The sequence below is a fragment of the Athene cunicularia genome, assembly GCF_003259725.1.
Source record: "Athene cunicularia isolate RWA chromosome 6 unlocalized genomic scaffold, athCun1 chr6_part1, whole genome shotgun sequence".
Classification (NCBI taxonomy): Eukaryota; Metazoa; Chordata; class Aves; order Strigiformes; family Strigidae; genus Athene; species Athene cunicularia.
This window is the reverse complement of record NW_020799105.1, coordinates 4,714,569-4,735,753: the sequence shown is the minus strand read 5'-3', so window position 1 is coordinate 4,735,753 and position 21,185 is coordinate 4,714,569. Positions and strand designations below refer to the sequence as shown.

Below are 21,185 nucleotides of genomic sequence, written 5' to 3'. Positions count from 1 at the left end.
TTATCTTGATTGGAAGGCAAGTCCTATTTCTTTAATTCTCCCTAAACAAATGGAATTGCAATAGAACTCAAATGGGTCTGAAACAGCAGTGAAGGATTTTTACTCTTTCTAAATATGAGACGATGCTCCAAGAATTTAAGTTTTCCTTTAGAAGGAACCCACATATTTGCAGCTCTCAGTTCTGAGAATGTAAAAAATGTAAAACAAATATTTAAAAAGATATATGGTGGGGCACAGTAATAATTGCACAAACCAGAATTGTTAAGAATTTACATGTGAAATGTGTATAGTTTTGTACAGTACTGTTTTATTGCTTGCTTGATTTTTGGAAAGGTCTTAATTATGTAACAAGATATTACTTGATTTTTAAGAAATGTAACTGAATACATGATCAAATTTGCAATCTTTTCTTCTTCACATGCTAAGCCAAGATTCTGGCCTAAAAAGCACCATTATTACATTACCTAGCACAAGGTCAGAGTTAATGATGTGCTTTGTAACACAATTCAACTTTCTCTTTAAAATGTTACAGGAGTTATAATGCTGTTTAATAGAATTTAATACCTATTTGGAAATTTAAATATAATGATGATTTATGTAGAGGTAAGTTCTCATCTGGATGGATGTTCCAAGTTATATACAATTTGATTTTCATCAATCATTCTGTTTTGTAGAAACATATTTGGGATCGTTCACACTACACCAAATAGTTTCCTGTGACACTAAGTGTTAGAACTAGGTATTTTACACAGCTGTTGTTTCTATTTTCCTGTCTGCTTCCTTTCACTGTTAATGTTTATGTCTGAGCCACCAAAATGTTGAGAGCACAGAGTACTTTGCAGCCAGAGGGACTCACTTATCCAGAGGAGAGCTTAAAACCAGTTATAACTGTTTAGTCTATTCCTATACAACAACAGGATAAGAAAGCCACCCCCACATTACACTCTTGAGCTCACAGCACTAGTCACATACCGTATCACTTCTGCAGGCTGAATCAAAGCATGTGAAAAAGGATTTATGCGTATGCCCATTAGTTTCCCATGCACAATTCCCCTTCAGGTACTTTTGCTGTCCTGTCTACTTCTTTCCTTAGTAACTCTTCATGCCTTTTTACCATATCAATGCCTTTATTCTCCCCATAACAGTTGTAAGTGCACCCCATGTTTCCCTGTCCCTTAATAAGCGTAGCCTTTTATTCAGATTTCATGGACTGCTGGTACACGCTTTCAATCTTTACATCTGTAGAGAGAGATCTGTTCATTCACCCATCCTTGATCCCTAAGTTTCTGCACATCCCTCCGTTCCACCTGTGTATTTTCACCCGCCACACGTTGCTCTTCCCTCACTATCACCACATCTGCAGCCTTGAGCACATCCTTCAGGAACACAAGAAAGAATATGTTACTTAAGTCAGCAGTCTCCTGCTGCAGGAGACCTCCCCAGTTCCATTCCCCTTAGCTCTCCTCTTGCCAGTGTTCTTGTTTTAAATCTCTTCCATGTATCTGCTGCACCCTCCAACTCCTGTGCACCACACGGCTGCCTATAACCTCAGCCACCTCTCCAGGTCCCCATTCCCTTTTGTACAAACTACCTCATAAGGCAGAGAAATGCTGTCAAGTTAACTACAGGACCATGCTTTCCTCCACCAATATGTACTTCATCTCCTTCAAACTCTCTCATGGACCTGAAAAGCTATGATATGTTTTATTGCTATAGTCACTGAGAAATAATATTTAAAAAATCTAATGCAAAACAACATGTTAAGAGATATGCAATAAAGACAGATTCCAAAAGAGCTCTAGAATAGATGCTGTCTGGTCTCTGGAAACAGATTTCAACTTACCTGTGGTGTTACTAGCATTAGCTGCTGGTGGTTCTGTCCCAGGAGAGACCTTAGTTACATGTCGAGGAGGCCTTGGTGATCTCTTCTGCTTTTTCCATTTTGATGATTCACTCATTCCTCCAGCTCTCATTTTCAACTGAAAATCAGTAATCATTAAGAATATCAGTACAGCAAAATCACATAGCACAATGGATTATACAAGCCAAACCCCAAAGGCTGTCTCAAAACCCTCAAAATCAGGCAACAGCACTTTAATATATCATACAAATTAATCAGCACCTCAAAATCATGCAAAACAGTCCCTGACTCCCCACTACCAGCTTATTAGCCAACACTCCATGCCTGAATCAAGTGAAAATTTACTGTAGTTACTCTGCTATAATATATACTTAAGAGTTCAATTACCACAGCACCCTCTTCCCTAGCAACACCTCCTAGACTTGCATTAGGATAAAGAATTCTTTTAGACCTACAGGTACATCTCAAATCTCTTCACTTTTGCCAATGTTTCCAGACTTCTAAAGGGCATCAATTAAAGTATATAAGCAAGTAATAGACAGGTTTGATGTTGAATTAAAATTTCACCATCTATACAGGAAGGCTGAGAAGCAAGACTGAGCACCCAGTCTCACACTGCAGCCTGCAGCTCTGTCATGTATCTCTTGCCTCAATTCACTCTTCATCTTCATAGCAATACCATGTTCATTTTCCTCCAGATATTTTTCACAATTAACAACTGTTTCTCTAACACTTCACTCCTAATACATGATGCATTGCAAATACCATCCTAGTGGTTTAGAAACAAGCCATATTCTGCTTTCACCTGCTTTCTGTCATTACTGCTCTTCAGATGTAATTCTAAGCTAACCCTTGACATCCTTCTTGACCAGGATCCTATTTTTAGTTCTCATACAGATCTTTGATCAGGCAAACAGGAACCACAGCAGGAGCAATGCAGACTGTGTGGCACTAGCTGCAGTGTGCTGTTATTGCAGGCACACACAGATGCTGTAGAACCTTCTAAAAACAATATTTAGTCACATGGACAATTGACAATGGCAGACCTGAAAAAAACTTTCTTCTAAAGTTAAGTGCCTCTAAGTGCAGGATTTCACTTACTCTTGGGTTTGGTAACTGCAGTCAGCTTTTCTGATGCTGTCAGACCTCTACAATTTGGGGTGAAAATTTAACCACTGAACAGATACCTCACATGTAGTGGAAACCATTCAGCAAGACTCAGTACCAATCCCTATTTTGTATTCTTCTTCATAAATTTATCCCAGTTAAGTTATATTTTAGGCTATAATATTCCTTATTTCTTATATCCCTAGCATCAGATTTAAATTCTCTAGAAGACAGCAATATTCTTTAGTCTCTTCCTTTTTCTGCAACTTGACTCCTTCCAGCTACTACTGTTCTTAAATGCCAATAAACCTTCTAGGTTCTGCTACTGTTTTTCCATCTCTTTCCTCTTTCCAGTTAGAATTTTAACTTTCTGTACATGGCCTGTAATTTCTCTCATTTAAACAAAGCCTGTGAAAATAATATGTCCCAGTGCAGTAAATGATTTGTGTAATTTTTCTTTACACCACAAATTCTATTTGTTTGATGACTAATTCCCAAGTTTTAGCTATGCTACAGTTTCCTTGAGCTTGTTAATTAATAACAGGTTCAATTACTTTGCTCGTTATTTCTGCCAGATTTTGCAGTAAGAATCTCCTTCTAAATCACAGCTTCTGTCAAGCACTTGTGACAAGCACACAGCTAAAAATAAAATTCTGTAGATTTCAAAATGTTTTATAATGCTTATAGATCACAATCCTTTCATGTAAAAATGGTCAGTGCTCTTATCTTTCCTATTCACTACTTCATAGGGCTATGTAAAATCACAGAATCATAGAATATCAGATTGAAAGGGACCTCAAGTATCATCTGGTCCAACCATTCTTGGGAAAAGCACGGTCTAGACAAGACAGCCCAGCATCCTGTCCAGCTGAATCTTAAAAGCATCCAATATTAGGGAATCCACCACTTCCCTGGGGAGATTATTTCAATGGCTGGTGGTTCTCACTGTGAAAAATTTCCCTCGTGTCGAACCAGAATCTCCCCAGGAGTAACTTGCACCCATTACCCCTTGTCTCTTCCATGTGACTCCTTGTAAAAAGGGAGTCTTCATCGTCTTTGCAGCCACCCTTTAAATACTGGAACATTGTGATAAGGTCTCCCCTAATTCTTCTCTTCTCAAGGCTGAACAAACCCAATTCTTCCAGCCTTTCCTCACATGGCAGGCTTCCCAGTCCTTTAATAATTTTTGTGGCCCTCCTCTGGACCCTCTCCAGCCCATACATCTTTTTTATATATCAGGGACCAAAACCAAACACAGTATTCCAGCCTATCCAGGTCTTCCTGCAGGGTGGTTCTCTTTTCCAAAGCGTCCACTTCCCTACTCAGTTTGGTATTATCAGCAAACTTCATCAGGGTACACTTGATCCCATCATCTAGATCACCTATGAAGATATTAAACAGTGATGGTCCTAATATCCATTCCTGGGGGACCCCACTTGTGACAGGCTGCCAGTTTGAAAAAGAGCTGTTTAACACCACTCTCTGGGTGGGGCCTGTCAGCCAGTTCCCCACCCACCACATGGATCACTTGCCTAGACCGTAATGCATCAGTTTCTCTAGGAGGAGGCTGTGGGGAACCATATCAAAAGCCTTGGAGAAATCCAGGTAGCCAGTGACCACTGCTTGTCCCACATCAACCCAGCAGGTTACTCTGTCATAGAAGATGATGAGGTCTGTCAAGAACAATTTGTCCTTGGTGAATCTGTGCTGGCTTTACCAATCACGTGCTTCATATGACTTATGATAGACCCCAAGAGGATTCCTTCTATAACTTTCTCAGTGACTGAAATAACACTGATGTGTGTTACCTTTCATTACTGTCAATTCCTAATGTTTCACCTCTATTACCTTCCCCTTTCATTTCATTAAAGGCGTAAACTTCTAATTAGACCAGGCAGTTTTACTTTACCTACCAACTATTCTAGAAATAGCCATATTTATTTTTTCTCCCTTTTCAGTAACCATAATACAAAGACTTATGGTTCTGTGGTGGGTTGACCCTCGCTGGATGCCAAGTGCCCAACAAAGTTGCTCTATCACTCTCCCTCCTCAAAGGGACAAGGGAGAGAAAATATTTAACAAAAAGTTCACAGGTTGAGATAAGGACAGGGAGAAATCACTCAGCAACTACTGTCACAGGCAAAACAGATGACTTGGTGAAATTAGTTTATCACCAATCAAATCAGAGTAGGATAATGAAAAAATAAAAACTAAATCCTGAAACACCTTCCCCCACCATCCCTTCTTCCTAGGCTTAACTTTACTCCTGAGTTCTCTACCTCCTTCCCCCCTGTGGCACAGGGGGATGAGGAATGGGGAGTGTGGTGAGTTCATCACCTGTTGTTTCTGCCACTCCTTCCTCCTCAAGAGGATGAGTCCCTCACACCTTGCTTCAGTATGGGGTCCCTCCCATGGGAGACAGTCCTCTACAAACTTTTCCAACATGAGTCCTTCCGAAGGAGTACAGTTCTTCATAAACTGCCCCAGTGTTGGTCCCTTCCATGGGGTGCAGTCCTTCATGAATAGACTGTTCCAATGTGGGTCCCTCATGGGGTCACAAATCCTGCCAGGAGCCTGGCTCCAGCATGGGCTTCCCACAGGGTCAGCCTCCTTCAGGCATCCACCTGCTCTGATGCAGAGTCCTCCATAGGCTGCAGGTGGAGATCTGCTCCACTGTTAACCTCCATGGACTGCAGGGTCACAGCCTGCCTCACCACAGGCTGCAGGGGAATCACTGCTCCAGTGCCTGGAGAACCTCCTCCCACTTCTTTTTCACTGACCCTGGTGTCTGCAGAGGTGTTTCTCTCACATATTCTCACTCCTCTCTCTGGCTGCAGTTGTGCAGGGTTTTTTTTCTCATTTCTTAAATATGTCATTCCAGAAGTGCTACCACCATCACTGATGAGCTTGGCCTTGGCCAGTGGTAGGTCTGTCTTGGAGCTGGATGGCATTGGCTCCATCGGACATGGGGGTAGCTTCTAGCAGCTTCTCACAGAAGCCAGCACTGGAGCTCCCCTGCTACCAAAACCTTCCACACAAACCCAGTACAGGTTCATACAGGTTCATTGCACCAAACTGCTTCAAGTAGGAAGTAAACCTGGAAGCACCATGTGTTAAACCCAAGAAAGTCTGTTTCATATAGTTTCAAATAACAGACTTTGTTTCTAGCTACTATATCCTGTTGACATGATTTGCCAGGTAAAAATTTACTCATAAAAATGGGGGTGGGGTGCACAGAACTGAATTAGTAAAATGAATCCAAGATATTGCTATCAGCTAACCATATTGTCCCCTTCCTTTTACCTTCAATCATGCTCCTTAGAAACAGGTAACTTTAGAACCATCCTATCAGAAGGTTCAAGCTGTCGATTTTATTACTATTTTTGACATCCCCTTTCATACAACATCAAATACCATCTCAGTTCAACAGTAGCCCTTTCTAAAAAGCACTTTTCCTCAGAGACAATACCAATTTTTAGTGATTGTCCTGTACTCAGCATTAATTCCAAGATTTGTCCTCTTGAGGTTCGTAAGACATATGCCCGTCTTTCATAATTTTGATGAACCTGTGTCATCTTTCAGAGACTGATTCACAACAGCTTCATAGGGATGGTAAACCATTTAGTCAGTCAAACAACAAGATTCAGTTGCTTTTTGTAGCATCCCAAACATTTAACCAAAGTATAAATCATTCAGACAAGAATCTAAGTTTATTTGTGGTTTTTTGTTGTTTTGTTTGTTTGGGGTTTGGTGCTGGGCTCTTTTTAAATGACAGTTTGACAGGTGAGATTACAGAGTAGGTCTTTTCCATCTTGTAACATCCAGTATTCAACATTCTACACAAACAAGTATCCTTTAATTAGAATTACCTTCTAGGACTACCTCCCATATAATTTTCCTGCCTCCCCCCCCCCTTTTTTTTTTTCTTTTGCTATCATCTATAAATAAGAGATAGCAAACTACAGTGACAATTGTATAGCTTGAAAAAATTGCAGAAGCAAACAGAAATGCTTAATAGGAATGTTTCACCAGTGTCAAGGGGCTTTATGTTGGGAATTCTAAAACAATACATGTATCAAAGGACAGCAAAGTAACATCTTTCATTCTGTATTTTGCATTGAATTAGAAGGTAACAATCCCATGACTTCTTGCTTTTTATGTTAGCATAAAAACATAAAAAACAACCTTGCACAGTTGTTCTTTGACTAAAGGAACTATTTCTAATGCTTGTTTTTACCTTCAATACAAAGGCATTTCCTGATTTCACTAGAAAGCTTCATTGCATGTTAACAGGCTGAGATTTTAAGCCTAAGGTTGCCTTCTTGACTAAATGCTCCAAATAAATGGTATTCAATAGATCGCTAAAATATCCTGAATTTTAAACATTATCTAAAACTCTCCTTCCCTCTCCAATGCTCAGTGATATTATAGTCCCATTAATTTTCTAATGTCCTTCAGATTAGATTAAGCCTGCACTTCCCATAGTAAAAGTACCTGAAGTTAGTATTTAAAAAACATTCTTTAAAAATCAGAGTAGAGAGGGAGCTCAGAGCTACTGTTCCTTCATCCCGGAACTCAGTACAGATCCCAATACATTTATCCGAGTTACCTTTGCATAAAGAAATGTGTACACAAAATTGTAGAAGAAAAAAAAGAAATTACAAGACTCCAAATGCTTCCTTTGATAGATGAGGTTTTAACAATAAAACTCCAGCTAAGGTCTAAGAAGGTGAAGAAAACTGTGATACTACAAGATTCTTTTTAAAGGGTCTGTGAGATCTCTTTTTTCTACAAGCCACCTTACCTGCACTCGTTTGTTTTTCCATAAGATACTGTAAGCCTCAAGAGAAAAGGGCAGGGGCCAGTGATTAGTAACTAAAGCAATTATACTAAAACATGAGCTCATTCTAGATGCAGCATGGAACTGGTCAGCACACCAAGTAGCGTTCAAGACACAAAAGCATGCAGAGAGAACGCAGTCCACGATCCAAATCCTGGAGACACAGAGGCAGTTCAGTCATCTCATTTACCTACCTGCCTGTACTGCAACAACTAATAAAGTTTATCTGGTGAAATGTATTTATTCATGCTAGGCAACTATGAACATAATCCACCCCCAAAATCTGTGAAAACTTAGATTTAGGTTCTCCTGACTCCCACTGCAAAACCCAATGTTTATCTACAACACTTTCTACTGCAAAAGGAAACATTTCTTAGTCTTTTCTTCTGTGTAACTCTGCATAAATCTGTGAGTCTCCAGCCACCATCTTTCCAAACTACACTGACCATAGACACAGGCAAAGAATGGCAAACATCTCTAAATCATCATCAAATAGCACTAATGGCAGACAAGACCTAAAACTACATTAAGTTTATGAACTGACATGGAAAACTGAGAAGGGTCCCATCTAAGCTAGTTTCTCAGGGTTTCTACAATGGGTCCAGAACCAACAACCTGCAGGCCTAAAATATTTCTTTACAAGTATTATCCAGGCGAACTATCAGGGACTAACACATTTCATAATTCAGTTCAGCCCTACTCATACCCCATTAGCAAATACTGTGCTGGGAACCATATTTCATTTCAGCAGGAACATGGCTGAAGATGTTGAAAAGGTGCAGCAGTATCTTTCAGAAAAACTTTAGAGAGCATTGAACTCGGTGGCCCTGTACCAAGCAACAAAGCTCAGAGATGCACCTTGAATAAAACTGTTTAAGGCATGCTGGGTCAAGACTCCTCAGGTATGTTGCTATGTCTATAACCAAGATCAATAGCTAGGACACACAACACTTGAACCTTCAGAGCAATCTACATTTTTAATGTTTATTTTCTTCAGTTTTTCACTATCGTAGAGGACTCAGACCTTACCCATACCCTCTCAGTCCCTTTCCCTTCAGAGGATGCTGTGATGGTGTCTTAGGTGGCACTCACCAAGACACTGAATGCTGCAGTGAAACAAGGGTCACTCCCTCCCAGGTCTGCCTCAGCTGCAGCCACAACACTGGAAAGCAACTGCTGCATGCACTGTCCCCAAAAGCCATGCTGTGTCAAATGAGTGGAGGGAGATTTGCTACACACAATGTAACTATCTCTCAAGTAGTGTTTACAAGAGAAGGAAGAGGGGAGTAAGGTAAGAAGGGAGAACGGAGAGAGAGACCTTCAGGTTCTTAAAGAGCAATACTCTATCTAATTGGTTCAGGGCTTTGAGCTGTTCCCCACTACTTAGCTCCAGTTTGTTGAGGAGACATGAAGAGATCTGTGAAAAACAGGCAAATGCATGGTTTAAACAAAGCAAAATAAAACCAAAGAGAAGAATAACCTGGCAGAATGCAAGGCTTCAGGGCAGACTCTGGGCATGCACAGCAAAGAGACAGTACAAGGTAACTGCACAGATCAGACACAAGACAGAGCATCACTTTACCGAGCTGGGAGCAGCCATCACTTGATAAAGGTAGCCTTCCTAAATTCAAATTCACCTTCACTTTACACTTTCTGTACATATGCCATGACAAGTTCTGATACCTGCAGTAGATTAGCCTGGTATCTTTTAGCTTTCCTTATACCAGCCTACCATCATCACAAATCTTTCCACTCTTCTCCCACAGCAATGGAAACAAGCAGTCATTAGGTTACTACACAAAAGTAGTAAAGCCTTAAGCTAGTTTCAGACTCCTACAAATAAGCATTCAGTCTGTCAAAACACTGCTATACTAGCTCTGAAATGTATTATTACGTGATGCTGCCACTTTTCTCAAATCATTAAAAACAACAAGAGTGGAAGTTCTACTGTTATGAATAGCATATTCAGCCTGAATTCAAAGTTGGTTATTTCTTCTCTAGCACTCTTCTTCCCATCCTGTTGCTCTCAACAGTAGAATCCTGTATCTTTACTGACATTCTCTGTATGAAGTATAAAGAATATATAGGTATAGAAGTATATATGGAGTTCCTCAGGTGGATCTCCCCTAAGAAATTATTACATTAATAATCACATAAAGGTCACATTTATGTTGTTTGCCATATTGAATCCAGCTGCTAAAACCCCATTGTATAGAGGGAGATGGTGGTGTTGAACAAACCCAGACCTTTCATTCTCAGAAAACTGTGCATTTAGGGGAAGGGAGAAGAATAATAGTTTACTTTGATTTGACTAATAGAAATGGCATTGCCAGTGTGAACTAAGGTTTTCGCTACAGAATGCTGCTCCTTCTAAGAGCCACCAAAGCTTTTTCTACAATAGCACAATTTCCTAATGCTTTCATGCTGTTTCACCAGCCTCAAAGTTTCCTTTCTACATAGGGAGAACTGGACAAATACATCCCAAGAGCTCAGTATTAGACCTGTAGTGAATGAAAAAAGATGATATAGAAGCTGGAGAGAGAGCAGAAGACAGTAAACGATCAGATGACGTCACCATCCAGGTTGATAACTTGCTGGGGTTTTCTAACCCACAGCAGCTGATGGCTGTTCCCAGAATCCAGACTGACTCACCTAAGCAGCAGAATCATTAACAAGATTCACTATGACTACGTGGGCTTAATCCCCCAGAATTATTGAAGCTTTGCCCATGTATGCAGTTAAACATGCTCTTTCAGTGAACTAGGGACTTGCAAGAATGAAGAAACACAAGTGTGAACAAACAATATAGAAATGAGCACAAGCCTGAGACAAGAGTGGAACAGCCAACACAGTGCTTAGTCTTACCTTCTTCATGTTTGTTCCCATGTAGCTTTTAGGCTCTTCTTTAAACTGAGGCAACCTGAAAGACAAAGAACAAGCCAAAACACATAAGCTTTCTTGGGTTAACAATGGGAGAAAATAGACTGGTCTTTCCAGTCATGCTGCAGATACTAGAAAACCAAAATTAGGTTTTCTCCACAAAAAGAGATGCTCTTCACTTTTTTTCCTGACAAAATCTGCTGAGGGAAAAAACACAAGTATAGATGAGAGATTCTTTGCATGCTATTACTGCTAATGACAGTTTTGCTATATTGATTTTCATTGTTAATGGTCATGTAAGCACAGTTTCTTTTCATTCAGTGTATGTTCTCAGCAGTGGACTAATTAGGTTGGTTCAAAACAGGTTTATCTGACGCTAAAAACAGCTGCTGAGCCAGAGTGTCATCCACACCAGGACTCTTGCAATGTACATATTACTAGTCATGCAACCCTTTTCATTAACTTCGTAGAAACCCCAGTAGTTATCCTCTATTCTGCATCATATAAACACAATTACGGTGCACAGTGGATCTAAGTTTAAGCTGAATGCTTTGAGCTAAGTAGCCCCCGTCTCAAAAGTAAAGGAGGTAGACTGTTCTTTCCTGTGCTACCAAATGACAAATGTGTACAGCTCTACAAGTTCCAAGCACCCTGCTCTCCCTTTTGTTTCTTTACTACAGTTCTATCTTTGCTTGCTGAAGGGATAAAAGCCATCAGCACAGCTTTGGCTGTTTCTTTTTCTGGAAAGCAAGATGGTTAAACCACCCCCGCAGTTGCTGTCTTTGCCTTGCTTCTCTATCCCAATGCCCACAGGCACAGATGGTAATGGTGTCTCCAAGCCTTACCAAGAAGGACAGAGGAGAGGATACACAATAAGTGTATAAATAAGCACTAAGTAAAATTCACATATGCTCTGGAGAAAAAGTAATGTGCTCTCTCCCCTTTGGAGAGATTGATTCTCTCTCTGCCCCGCATTCATTCAGTGCACTGCATGACACAGGGTGCACAGAGGGAAAAAAAAAAAACCCAAACCTGAAATCCCCCTGGAACTGAATGTGACAATAGGGGAAAAAATATTATGAGAGCTGTTTCACAAGCTGTCAGTTCTACTACAATTCTTTCCTACTAAAAGTATTTCTGTATCTGCATGTTTCCTTTTTATAATACCCAGAGAAAGTCTATGATTACTTCACTATCTGAAGAAACAGTTTGAAGTTAAATAACTTACTTGAATTTAAAAGAAGTAATCTTAATTACCTGAAGGGTGCTGAAAAGGGCAGAACATTTGTCCAAGACATATGATCTCATGAGTTTAAAATTCTCTTTGATATGTGAAGTCAAAGCTCTCAGCTTGAAATCAACATGTGGCTATTCAACACCTTTACTATTCTCTATTCTGAAGAGAGCTGTATCTTTTAGAGCACTTTTTTTTGCCCTTTTTGGAGTGAAGTTTGCATTCTATCCTCAAACTGGTTCCGTACCCTAAAGCTCTTCATTACTTGGCTGTCCATCTCTCCTCAAATGACACCTTATACCAGGCAACCTTCCCTACCGCTGTCTCTGTGCAGTCTGACAGGGTCAGCCCAAGAGAAACGTGCCAAATCCTTCATCCCCTTCCACCTCTAAATAATGACCATTTTGGATGATTTTTCTGAGGGCCCTTAAGTGGAAATGTGGAATCTTTCTGTCCTTAGAGGGCCATCTCAGCAATGCCGAGGCAAACACAAGCAGGTTTACCTTGTGAAGAGCAGCTGCACCATGTCGACCAGAGTGTGCTCTGCAGATTTTCTCAATAACTCTGCGAAGACAAAAACAAATAACACAGGTGTCATTACTCAGTGTGATATTATCAAGAGGCTTCTTCAAGCAGACTCCCCTCCGAGCCTTGTTTACAGAGATTACGGCAAATTTATTAAAACCAGCTCCAACACTGTATTACTGCAAATGGGAATATAATCACAAGGTGGCGCCACAAAGCTGGGGAAAAAGAACAGTCAGAAGCTGTACATTGAACTCCCAACAAACTTTCCATATAGTTGTAGAAAATCACAATAATATAAAGCTCAGCAGCTTTCCACAGCTGCATGTTCTACAAAGGAACTAGTTAATGCTGAGGAAACCTGATCATTTCTTAACTGCAGAAGTATGAACAAACCTACCGCTGAGTCTCATTTCAAAGCATATGCGGAAACAGGACTGCATGATCTCACACACGGATTCATTGGTGAGGTGGGCTCCCACCGGAGTGAGCAGCAAGGTCCTCAAAACCTGCAAACAGCACAAATATGTCCCATAGTACAATGACTTGCATGCATTTCCAAGAGAAGGTTGGCTTCCTCAAAGACTGCCATGAGCTGAAAACCTAAGGGTTTTCTAGGAGTCATTTCAAACAATGCTCAAGAGCCAGATTAAGAGAAAGAACCATCTCCCACTTCAAAAAGATGCCTGATATGCTGCATGCTACCCAGTATTTAAATTCAGTAACTGGCTATCTGCTCAAAAGTACATAGATCAAAGAGGTATATAGTTCATAGGTCTCTACACAGAATTTCTCAAAAATATGTCTGAGAGCTCCATTTGCTTAAAATTTACCCCTCACTAACACAGACAATGCACAAGGTAGGATTATTGACACTACCACATTATCAAGCCCTTAATTTAAAAATAATTTCATTTAAGCTTTAATTATTTTCATTTGGAAAAGCTTTTACCACAGGTATATGAGCCATCTGTTTAAAAAGAAAGTCTGTCACTAAGCTCCTACAGAGTCAAAACATCGCTCCTTTCTCTTCATCTCCATGTAACAGGATATGTTCCACAACAGGCAGCAACCATTATGGTAATTACCATTTCTCTCCACTTACCTGTAGGATTTTCATCAAGACAACCTCATCGCTCGCATGATCCGTGCCCACAAATCGGGCATGAGTGACAGCATCCGCCATATTCTCCATTCCCTCCGCTGTGCCCTCATGGCTGGGATCTGAGTAACAGAATAAAAATATGACAGGGAAAGGCCACCTACAGCCTACCACCTCTGAGGGGAGACATCTACACAGAGATACTTTGTTGCCATCTGCTTCCTTAATTTGTGTGACTTGAGTGAGTTGACTCTACAAGAGCAGAACTCACCTCCCAGTAACAGGAAGTTTTCAAAACTGAGAACTTTCTGAAAGACTTTTATCAAGACTCTATTTACATTTGTGAAAGGATGTAATCTAAGAAAGAAAAGAACTACAAGTCAATTCTTACTGGCTCTGTATGTTTTAAGACGTTAATTTGTAAGTCTGTCCTGTTTCCTACAATATAGCACAATCAGTTGTTATAAGCATTCAGTTCCTCCTTGGGAATGAAGAGAAAATAGATTTTAAACACAGGGAACCTCCAATTTACCTCCACAAGGAGAAAATGCCAAACAAGTTCTACTAGAATGAGAAGGAAAAACTGTCTTGTTCTACATCCCTCCCAAGGAACAGGAGCTGGGGAAGGAATGGAGCAGTAGCTTTCCCCAGAGAAAACAGCAGACAGACACAATCACAGTTTAGATATCAGAGTTGCAGGCCTCCCACTTCAATCATTCATCAAGGCTCCTTCTCTCCATTTCAGTCTTTTGTAGCTACAAACAATGGTGCAGTTGAGAGAATGTTTAGGACAAGATTGTTGCTAGTAACCGTATCTTGTGCCACATTACAGTGGCTTCAGAGAAGCTGCCTCTGGCTTTGATTTCATTCTCACTTAAATACATCACTGGGCAAGAATCTTGTTACCTTCCTACCTAAACAGTCATTAGGAAAGAAAGGAGACAACCTAAACAATAGTTAATACTTCATTAATTGGCAATGGTGCCTCTAACTCCAGCAAAAATGAAGCTGACAGAGGAACCAAGCAAGACCTTGTATACTTTGCAGAGAAGGTTTGCAGACTGCCTCTTTGACTCCAGTTGTGTTCACACCTAGGAGTGGCTAAGCTCTAGGCATTTAAAAAAAGCTGTCCTTATTGTGGTCCAAAGAGAACAGCCTCCACAATGATGTGGGGATTCTGAGGGGCTGTAGGATAAGAAACTTCTCATAGTTGCACAAAACTGAAATATCAGTGTACTTCCAACTCCCACAAATCTGCATAGGAACAGCACTTTGCTTTTGCCATCTCTTACACATCCCTATTAAAAGCAGAGCTTGCCTACTTTTGACATAGTCCTGACACACACACAAAAATCCTGCATAGTTGAAAGCAAGTTCCTTTCCTGGTCTGCTAGTCAAACCTCACTGAGCTATCAAGGAGTCTGTTCTAAGACCAATCAGTAATTTTTACCTGCTTCAACAGCAGCACTGAACAGAATACCAAACTGAGACTGGGAAGCATTAGATAAGAGGTCTGGCTATCAAAGGCAGTTCTACGTGTACCTTCAAATAACGGCTTATAATCCAGTTAGAAGCTACCACTCTTCTACCAGTGGCAATAAAACCAGCTGTAGGTTGGTGCCCTATGCATTGTTATTCACAAACAGAAATAACAGCTTAAACCACCAATGGTTATGTAGGATCATTCTAAATTGCCTCAATTAAATCAGTCAAAGACCAGTGGTGTTACAGTGCCAGCACCTACGTTAGCATTACTGTTAACCAACCTCAACAACTACAGTATAAAGCTGCTAAGCAGGCATCAAGAGGAAAAAGCCACTTGGTGCAGAAAGGTCTCCCACAGGCAGAACACAGAGATTCACTTCAATGTCATCTCTTCCAGTAGATGGGAGTTGCTCTAGGCTTAGGGATATATTTAGTCATAGCTATGGATAGTCTGTGAGAAAAAAAAATGCAAGGAAGTTGTGCATATGCTTCTTTTAACAGATTTGACTACTGCTTTGCTCTTCTAGCTCTGACCTCTAACAGTAATAAACACACCTCTTTTCCAACACACATCATGCCTGACTACTTCAGTCCTGGCTCCCTGGAACAGCTCTGCAAATTCAGGTCAATTTATAAAGCCTCTTGAGTTCAATTAGAAGCACAGATACTTCTACTTTGCAGAAACAAGATACACAAAAGATCAACCTGCTTCTTTGTTTCCTTCTGAGAAAACAGTACAGAAAGATGTGTCAATGCCTGCTCAGAATCACTAACAAAAGTAAGTTTGTGTGAAGCAAAATATGTCTGAAAATTGCCACCTACAATGCAAAGATCTGGACACCCCATCTTCATGTACTCATTTATTTCATATGGGGTGTACTCTCACAAAAGTGGGCAAAAGAATAAGCAGAAAGCAGAAAATCCAGGCTCTCAACCATCAAGGAAATCCAGGAAAGCCAGAAGCCTGCTCAGTAATGCTTTTAATGGAACTAAACCAACTCAAGGAGACAGAGAAGGTAGAGGGGAGAACAAGCTTTAAGCTCCCCAAACAGCAAGCCCTCTCACTGGAAGATGAGCAACAGCTGCTCTCTTACAGGTACGTAGTTTTCAGGAACACCACAGAAAGTTAACTTTAGAAATGGAACCAGAAGCTGCTGTGGACACACTGCAATAACAGAGCACATACCTTTTCTGAGGAAAAGACAAAAAATACAGTTCTGAAATGCAGCTGCTAGTCTTCCTATAGCTAAGGTTGAGCTCATCAAAAAGGCTTGCAGCTAGCTAGTACAAAACTGCTGAGTAAGAAAGTAACTGATCTGAGGGATAAAAATCAATGGGAGTTTAGTACTGTTGCAGAGTTTTCTTGTACTGTCAAAATTACTACCTAATTTATCAACTCTAATTCCTGAAACAGTAGCACTGATTTCAGAGCAGAGGATAATCTCTGTAAGGCTACCTATTCCTACTGAAACACACACATGGTGGATATCAAGTAATTTTATTTAACTGAGCTGTGATTCCATGCTATACAATTAGCGAACTGCTGCATCCAACAATCTCAGAACAGATTTTTGCAATACAGACCACTAGAGATAGAAGTCTCAAAGGCTACTCAAGAATTATTCTTTTCTAACTGGTTTTAAAACACACCCTTCAGCAATATTGGCCTGAAAACTAGACAGATAACCACCTGCCGACATGTGACAGCATAAGAAGAACAAGGACAAGGATTAGCAATTAAATGCTTTGGAAATAGGAAAGGAAAGTTGTTTCAAACAAAGATAATTATCAGAGGAGTTTCGTCCTTTCAAGACCACTGGTCTTTGAATCAGTGTGTACAGCAAAAGCCATCCACTCACAGAACAGACACAGCTAACAATGCTTTTGAAGAGTACTGGTTTCACCTGTCATTATACAGCCCCAAAATGCACCAAAATTATCAGCCACAATGAAATTTCCCCACTGTGATTATGCTGGAGTCCTTCCTTTTCTGTGATGTACAGTTTTAAATGATTCATATATAAAGGACAGTTTTAAGCTTTTCCTATCTTTAAGCAAACAGTCTTTAGGATATCTTTAGTCTTATATTACAAAGAGAAATATATGGCCAAAAAGCTTTAATTTAACAACACAAGCCTAGCCAGATGTTCAACCAGAACCACTAATCCCAGCCTCACTGGTATCTGGAGCAGCACAAAGGACAAGGCTACTGTGAAAGTCACCTGAAGCAGCAACAGAGGTCTTAGATTACAGGTTCTGCTCCACAACAAAAGCCAGGCAGAGGGTCTTTTCCACCGTCTGCTACAGATACACAATCACCAACAGTTACAGGGATGTGTCCTTCCTCAAGTGACCTAATGAATATTCTAAATAACAAGTAGCTAGTAGCTAAAAGACTACAACTTCTTAAACCACATTTTTTTCATGTGTTCAAATCATGTATTTGTACACAGCTGTCTGTGCAGACATTTGCCTAGACATGTGACACCAGCCTGATGTTCTGATCCCACCAGGATCATAAAAGCCCAGAAGAAGAGTTCATCCCTCATTTTATGTTGAAACAAACATATTTTGCATTATTGCTTACTCCGTCAGAGGGACATATTTTACAGGCTTATTTATTAAGATTTCTTTATTGTACTATGAAGTGACATCAACATTGCAAAATTTTAGTTATTTTTTGCCACTTTAAATTATACACAATATTGTTGACTAATTGATGTCTTGATACACTAAATTTCCATCAAACTCCTAAAAATTTTTTTCCTGCAAGTCCCCATTTTGCTCCTTTTATAGATGCTCCTTTTGTGGGTCTTTCCCACAAAAATGGTCTGCATCTATATCAAGCCCTTTCTTTTTCTGATTTCCCTCATGCTAATTCCAAACATCAAAATATTTAAGACAGAGCCAAAAATTCAATAGTGTTCACTCACAATGTCAGGGAGGAAAATAACTGAGAAATATGTGCTTGGCAGGAAGGAAGACGGGTAAAACAATTTTCTTCAAGTGAGACTACATATAAACAAACATAGATACCAAGTTTTGTAATTCACACAGATATGATCAGAAAGTACTAACTGAATTTACACAGAAAAATCAAGCACCACTAACAAAAGGATGACACATTGAAGGCAGACAGAAAGCCAGCTAATGAGTTACTACAAGCCAGCTGAGCCATGGGAACTGACCACATGCCCATTATTAGTCTTTCACAAATATAAAGGAGAACACACACATTTGAAAGTCCAGGCAGAGGCAAAACTGTCTCTGCCATGACAACTGTGACAAGAGTACTGGCACATCACTGGACAGGGTCTGCAACTGGGCAAAACCACAACTTCACTCTACAGCAGAAATATTAGTCCACAAAACTAAATAAATCCTACTGTGTTTATGTGTATTACAACATTGTAATCCAAGTTGGTATTATGCCGTCCCTGGCCCTTTTGCTCCCATTGCATTAAAGAGCAGTTGGTGACCACCAGAGTCCAGCAGCAGGCTATAAGCACACAGCCACAGCAGACTAGAAGCTCTGGCTCCATTTCCAGCCATTGCTGTAGTTGGCATGAAAGACCAGCAGGTATGGTATTAAGAAACTGTAGATGCCTATTTCCCCAGCATTAACAGCTATTTTCTTATTTCCCCAATCTCCTCATTAAGACTGCAAGCATGTATCCTGGCTAAAGACACATCCCAAGAAGATGCATTTGGCTGGCATTTTGGTAAATCCCAGGAAGCCACATCACATACCTATTAATGCATATGAGAGAAACTTATTCACAGAGGTGAGAGCCAATCCAGTTATGGGGCCTGTAGTATCTTCAGAGCGGATTACTTCCAGGAAAGGTCGAAGAAAGACATTGGGTTCAATTTCAGATAGCTCTGTTAAAATAAAAACAAATTTTAAACAGACATTAGATTTGATTCAATAGGATTAATTTTCTCTTTAAGAATCTACAGCAAGCTTAATCTCAGGGGAAAGAGGCCTGCAATAGCTTAGTTTCAGAAGGCTTGTGGGAAAGTCAGGATTGCTTTTAACTACATATATATGCACACACACATTCATGTATGTATACATTTCTAAAAGCAATGTATTGTGAAGTTCACTTTCTTAAAATCTTCAAAACAGCCTTCTGGAGCCTTCTAAAACAAATCCTACTGTAAGAACACTCTGTAAACACCACAGAGCCACTGCTGCTTAAACTCATGGTTTAATTAATTGTCAGATACCATTGCATTTTCCTAGTACTCCTGGAATTGTGCAATCAGATGAACCATATAGACCCTGCCCCACCATCTATCACTTCTGTGACATCCTACTACACATACAGCCTCATGCTAGTTACATGTATAATACAAATGTACAACCAGGTTAGTTGGATCTCTCACAGGTCTTTGCCTAAAAACAAATTGCATTTCTGCAACACTAGAAATTTGCTTGGCTAAGACAGGAAAAACCTACAACAAACAAGTTTTACAGCTCTTCTGTTTTGTTCTCAGAATACCTGTAAAGCCTCTCAACCAAAGAAGAAAAAGGCACACTTCTCCACTTCCTGCTTTGACAGCAAGTATCCTCTCTAAAGCTGCAATACAAGGCAAACCAAACAATCAAACCCACAAGGAAACAAGGTAAGAGGAGTCCTGAGGAGGATTTAGGGGGAAGTATTAAAAAGCAGGTGAAGGCAACCACAATACAGCCAGTACACAGGCAAAGAAGAGTGTATTAAAAGTAACTTGGATAGTCTTGAGACCAGAAATATTTAAGTACAAACACTTGGCTCAACTTGCTGAAACCTATGTTTTATTCCTAATAAAAGTTAACAAGTCTAATGGCTAATAGTGTCATAGGAACACTGGCATTTATATTCTTGATGATCCAGTATTGCACTTAACTGTCATATGAGCTTCTTTGGGGCGGGGGGAAAAAAAAAGCCTGTAATTCCTGAATCCTTAGACAAGCTGCTGCTTTTCTGTCTACCAAATTAACTCAATTATTTTATGCTTTAGAAAAAATCCCAACCCTTCTGATTCTAAGATAAGTAAAATTCAATTTTATCATAGTTCCTATTGAAAAGCCTTAAGTATCAAAGTAAAAAGCCTATCAGAAAGTGTGTTAACATAACTGTGACAAATTATGGTGAGGAAGCAACGGAGGAAGAATAATGCAGGAGCTTTTGTTTTAAATAGTGAAGACCATGGAGAACAACATCAAAGTGCAACAGTTCTGCTGTCAACTAAAGCAAAAATGCAATTTAAAAAAGGAACTTTGGGAATCATTATGCAGTCTCTTACCTTTCAGCCACCAGTTCATATCAGGCCAACAGCACTAACTTGCGAGAGGTTAAAAGGAACGTGATGATTCAATCTTTTTGGCTTAAGAACAACTCCCTCAATTTGTCAGATACTATCCTGGTGTGACATTACAATTGTGTCACCTCTCAATAGCTCATGGAAATGCAAAGGATCATAAGACATGCTTTCATCAATGTTTATTTAAGTGTGCTTTATAGAACACTTGTCTGGTTACAAGCACTTGGACAACATTAAATATAGTAAGACTACTAGGGATCAACACTCAAACTCTTCTTCCCCAAAACTGATCCTTTCTATAGAACGGTCAGCACCTAATAAACCCATTATAATCCTGTCAATTCCTTCAGTCCAGGGAGCCCCAGAAAGGAAAAGCTGCACCTTGATTAGTAAGAAAAACAGGACTTCAGCACATGTTCATAGTTGCACAAGTACAATGAGATGATGAATACAAACTTGCTAGCAGAGGACGGATAAGTTACCACACTCTCCATTAATCCATCTTTGGAACAAAGAGACATTTTATTTACAAGAGTGGAAGGAGTTTCATTTTTTTCTTTCAATTAAAGTTGTGAATCTTGATGTGGTTAAAGATCAGATTCCCTGCAGTATAACTGAAATTCCCAAGTTACATGAAGATTACAAAATGGCTTGTCATAATTAGGATTTAACTTAGGCACATACTGTTGATTGCACAGCAACTCTGACCAGCTTCCCTGATATTCAGAGACTCCAGCTTTTATGGTAACACAGCATTTCACATTGAACTCTCTGAAACTGATTGTGTACGCTGTATAACTGTTTCAGACTGGATAGCTGGTGCTGTGTTATTGAAAAAAAT

General features: G+C 39.9%; 1 protein-coding gene across 4 annotated transcripts in view; it reads right to left on the bottom strand.

Moving 5' to 3' along the window:
- GBF1 (golgi brefeldin A resistant guanine nucleotide exchange factor 1) overlaps positions 1-21,185 on the bottom strand; it is a 104,100-nt gene that overhangs the window by 29,312 nt on the left and 53,603 nt on the right. For 2 of the 4 annotated variants that reach the window (XM_026851041.1, XM_026851042.1), the window contains exons 3-9: positions 18,785-18,916; positions 13,553-13,671; positions 12,848-12,956; positions 12,426-12,486; positions 10,674-10,728; positions 7,773-7,808; positions 1,844-1,979 (exon numbers count right to left, since the gene is read on the bottom strand). In XM_026851041.1, the coding sequence (XP_026706842.1) occupies positions 1,844-1,979; positions 7,773-7,808; positions 10,674-10,728; positions 12,426-12,486; positions 12,848-12,956; positions 13,553-13,671; positions 18,785-18,916 (648 nt within the window). The remainder of the gene's footprint in view (positions 1-1,843; positions 1,980-7,772; positions 7,809-10,673; positions 10,729-12,425; positions 12,487-12,847; positions 12,957-13,552; positions 13,672-18,784; positions 18,917-21,185) is intronic. The other 2 variants (XM_026851043.1, XM_026851044.1) reach the window with 1 other exon arrangement.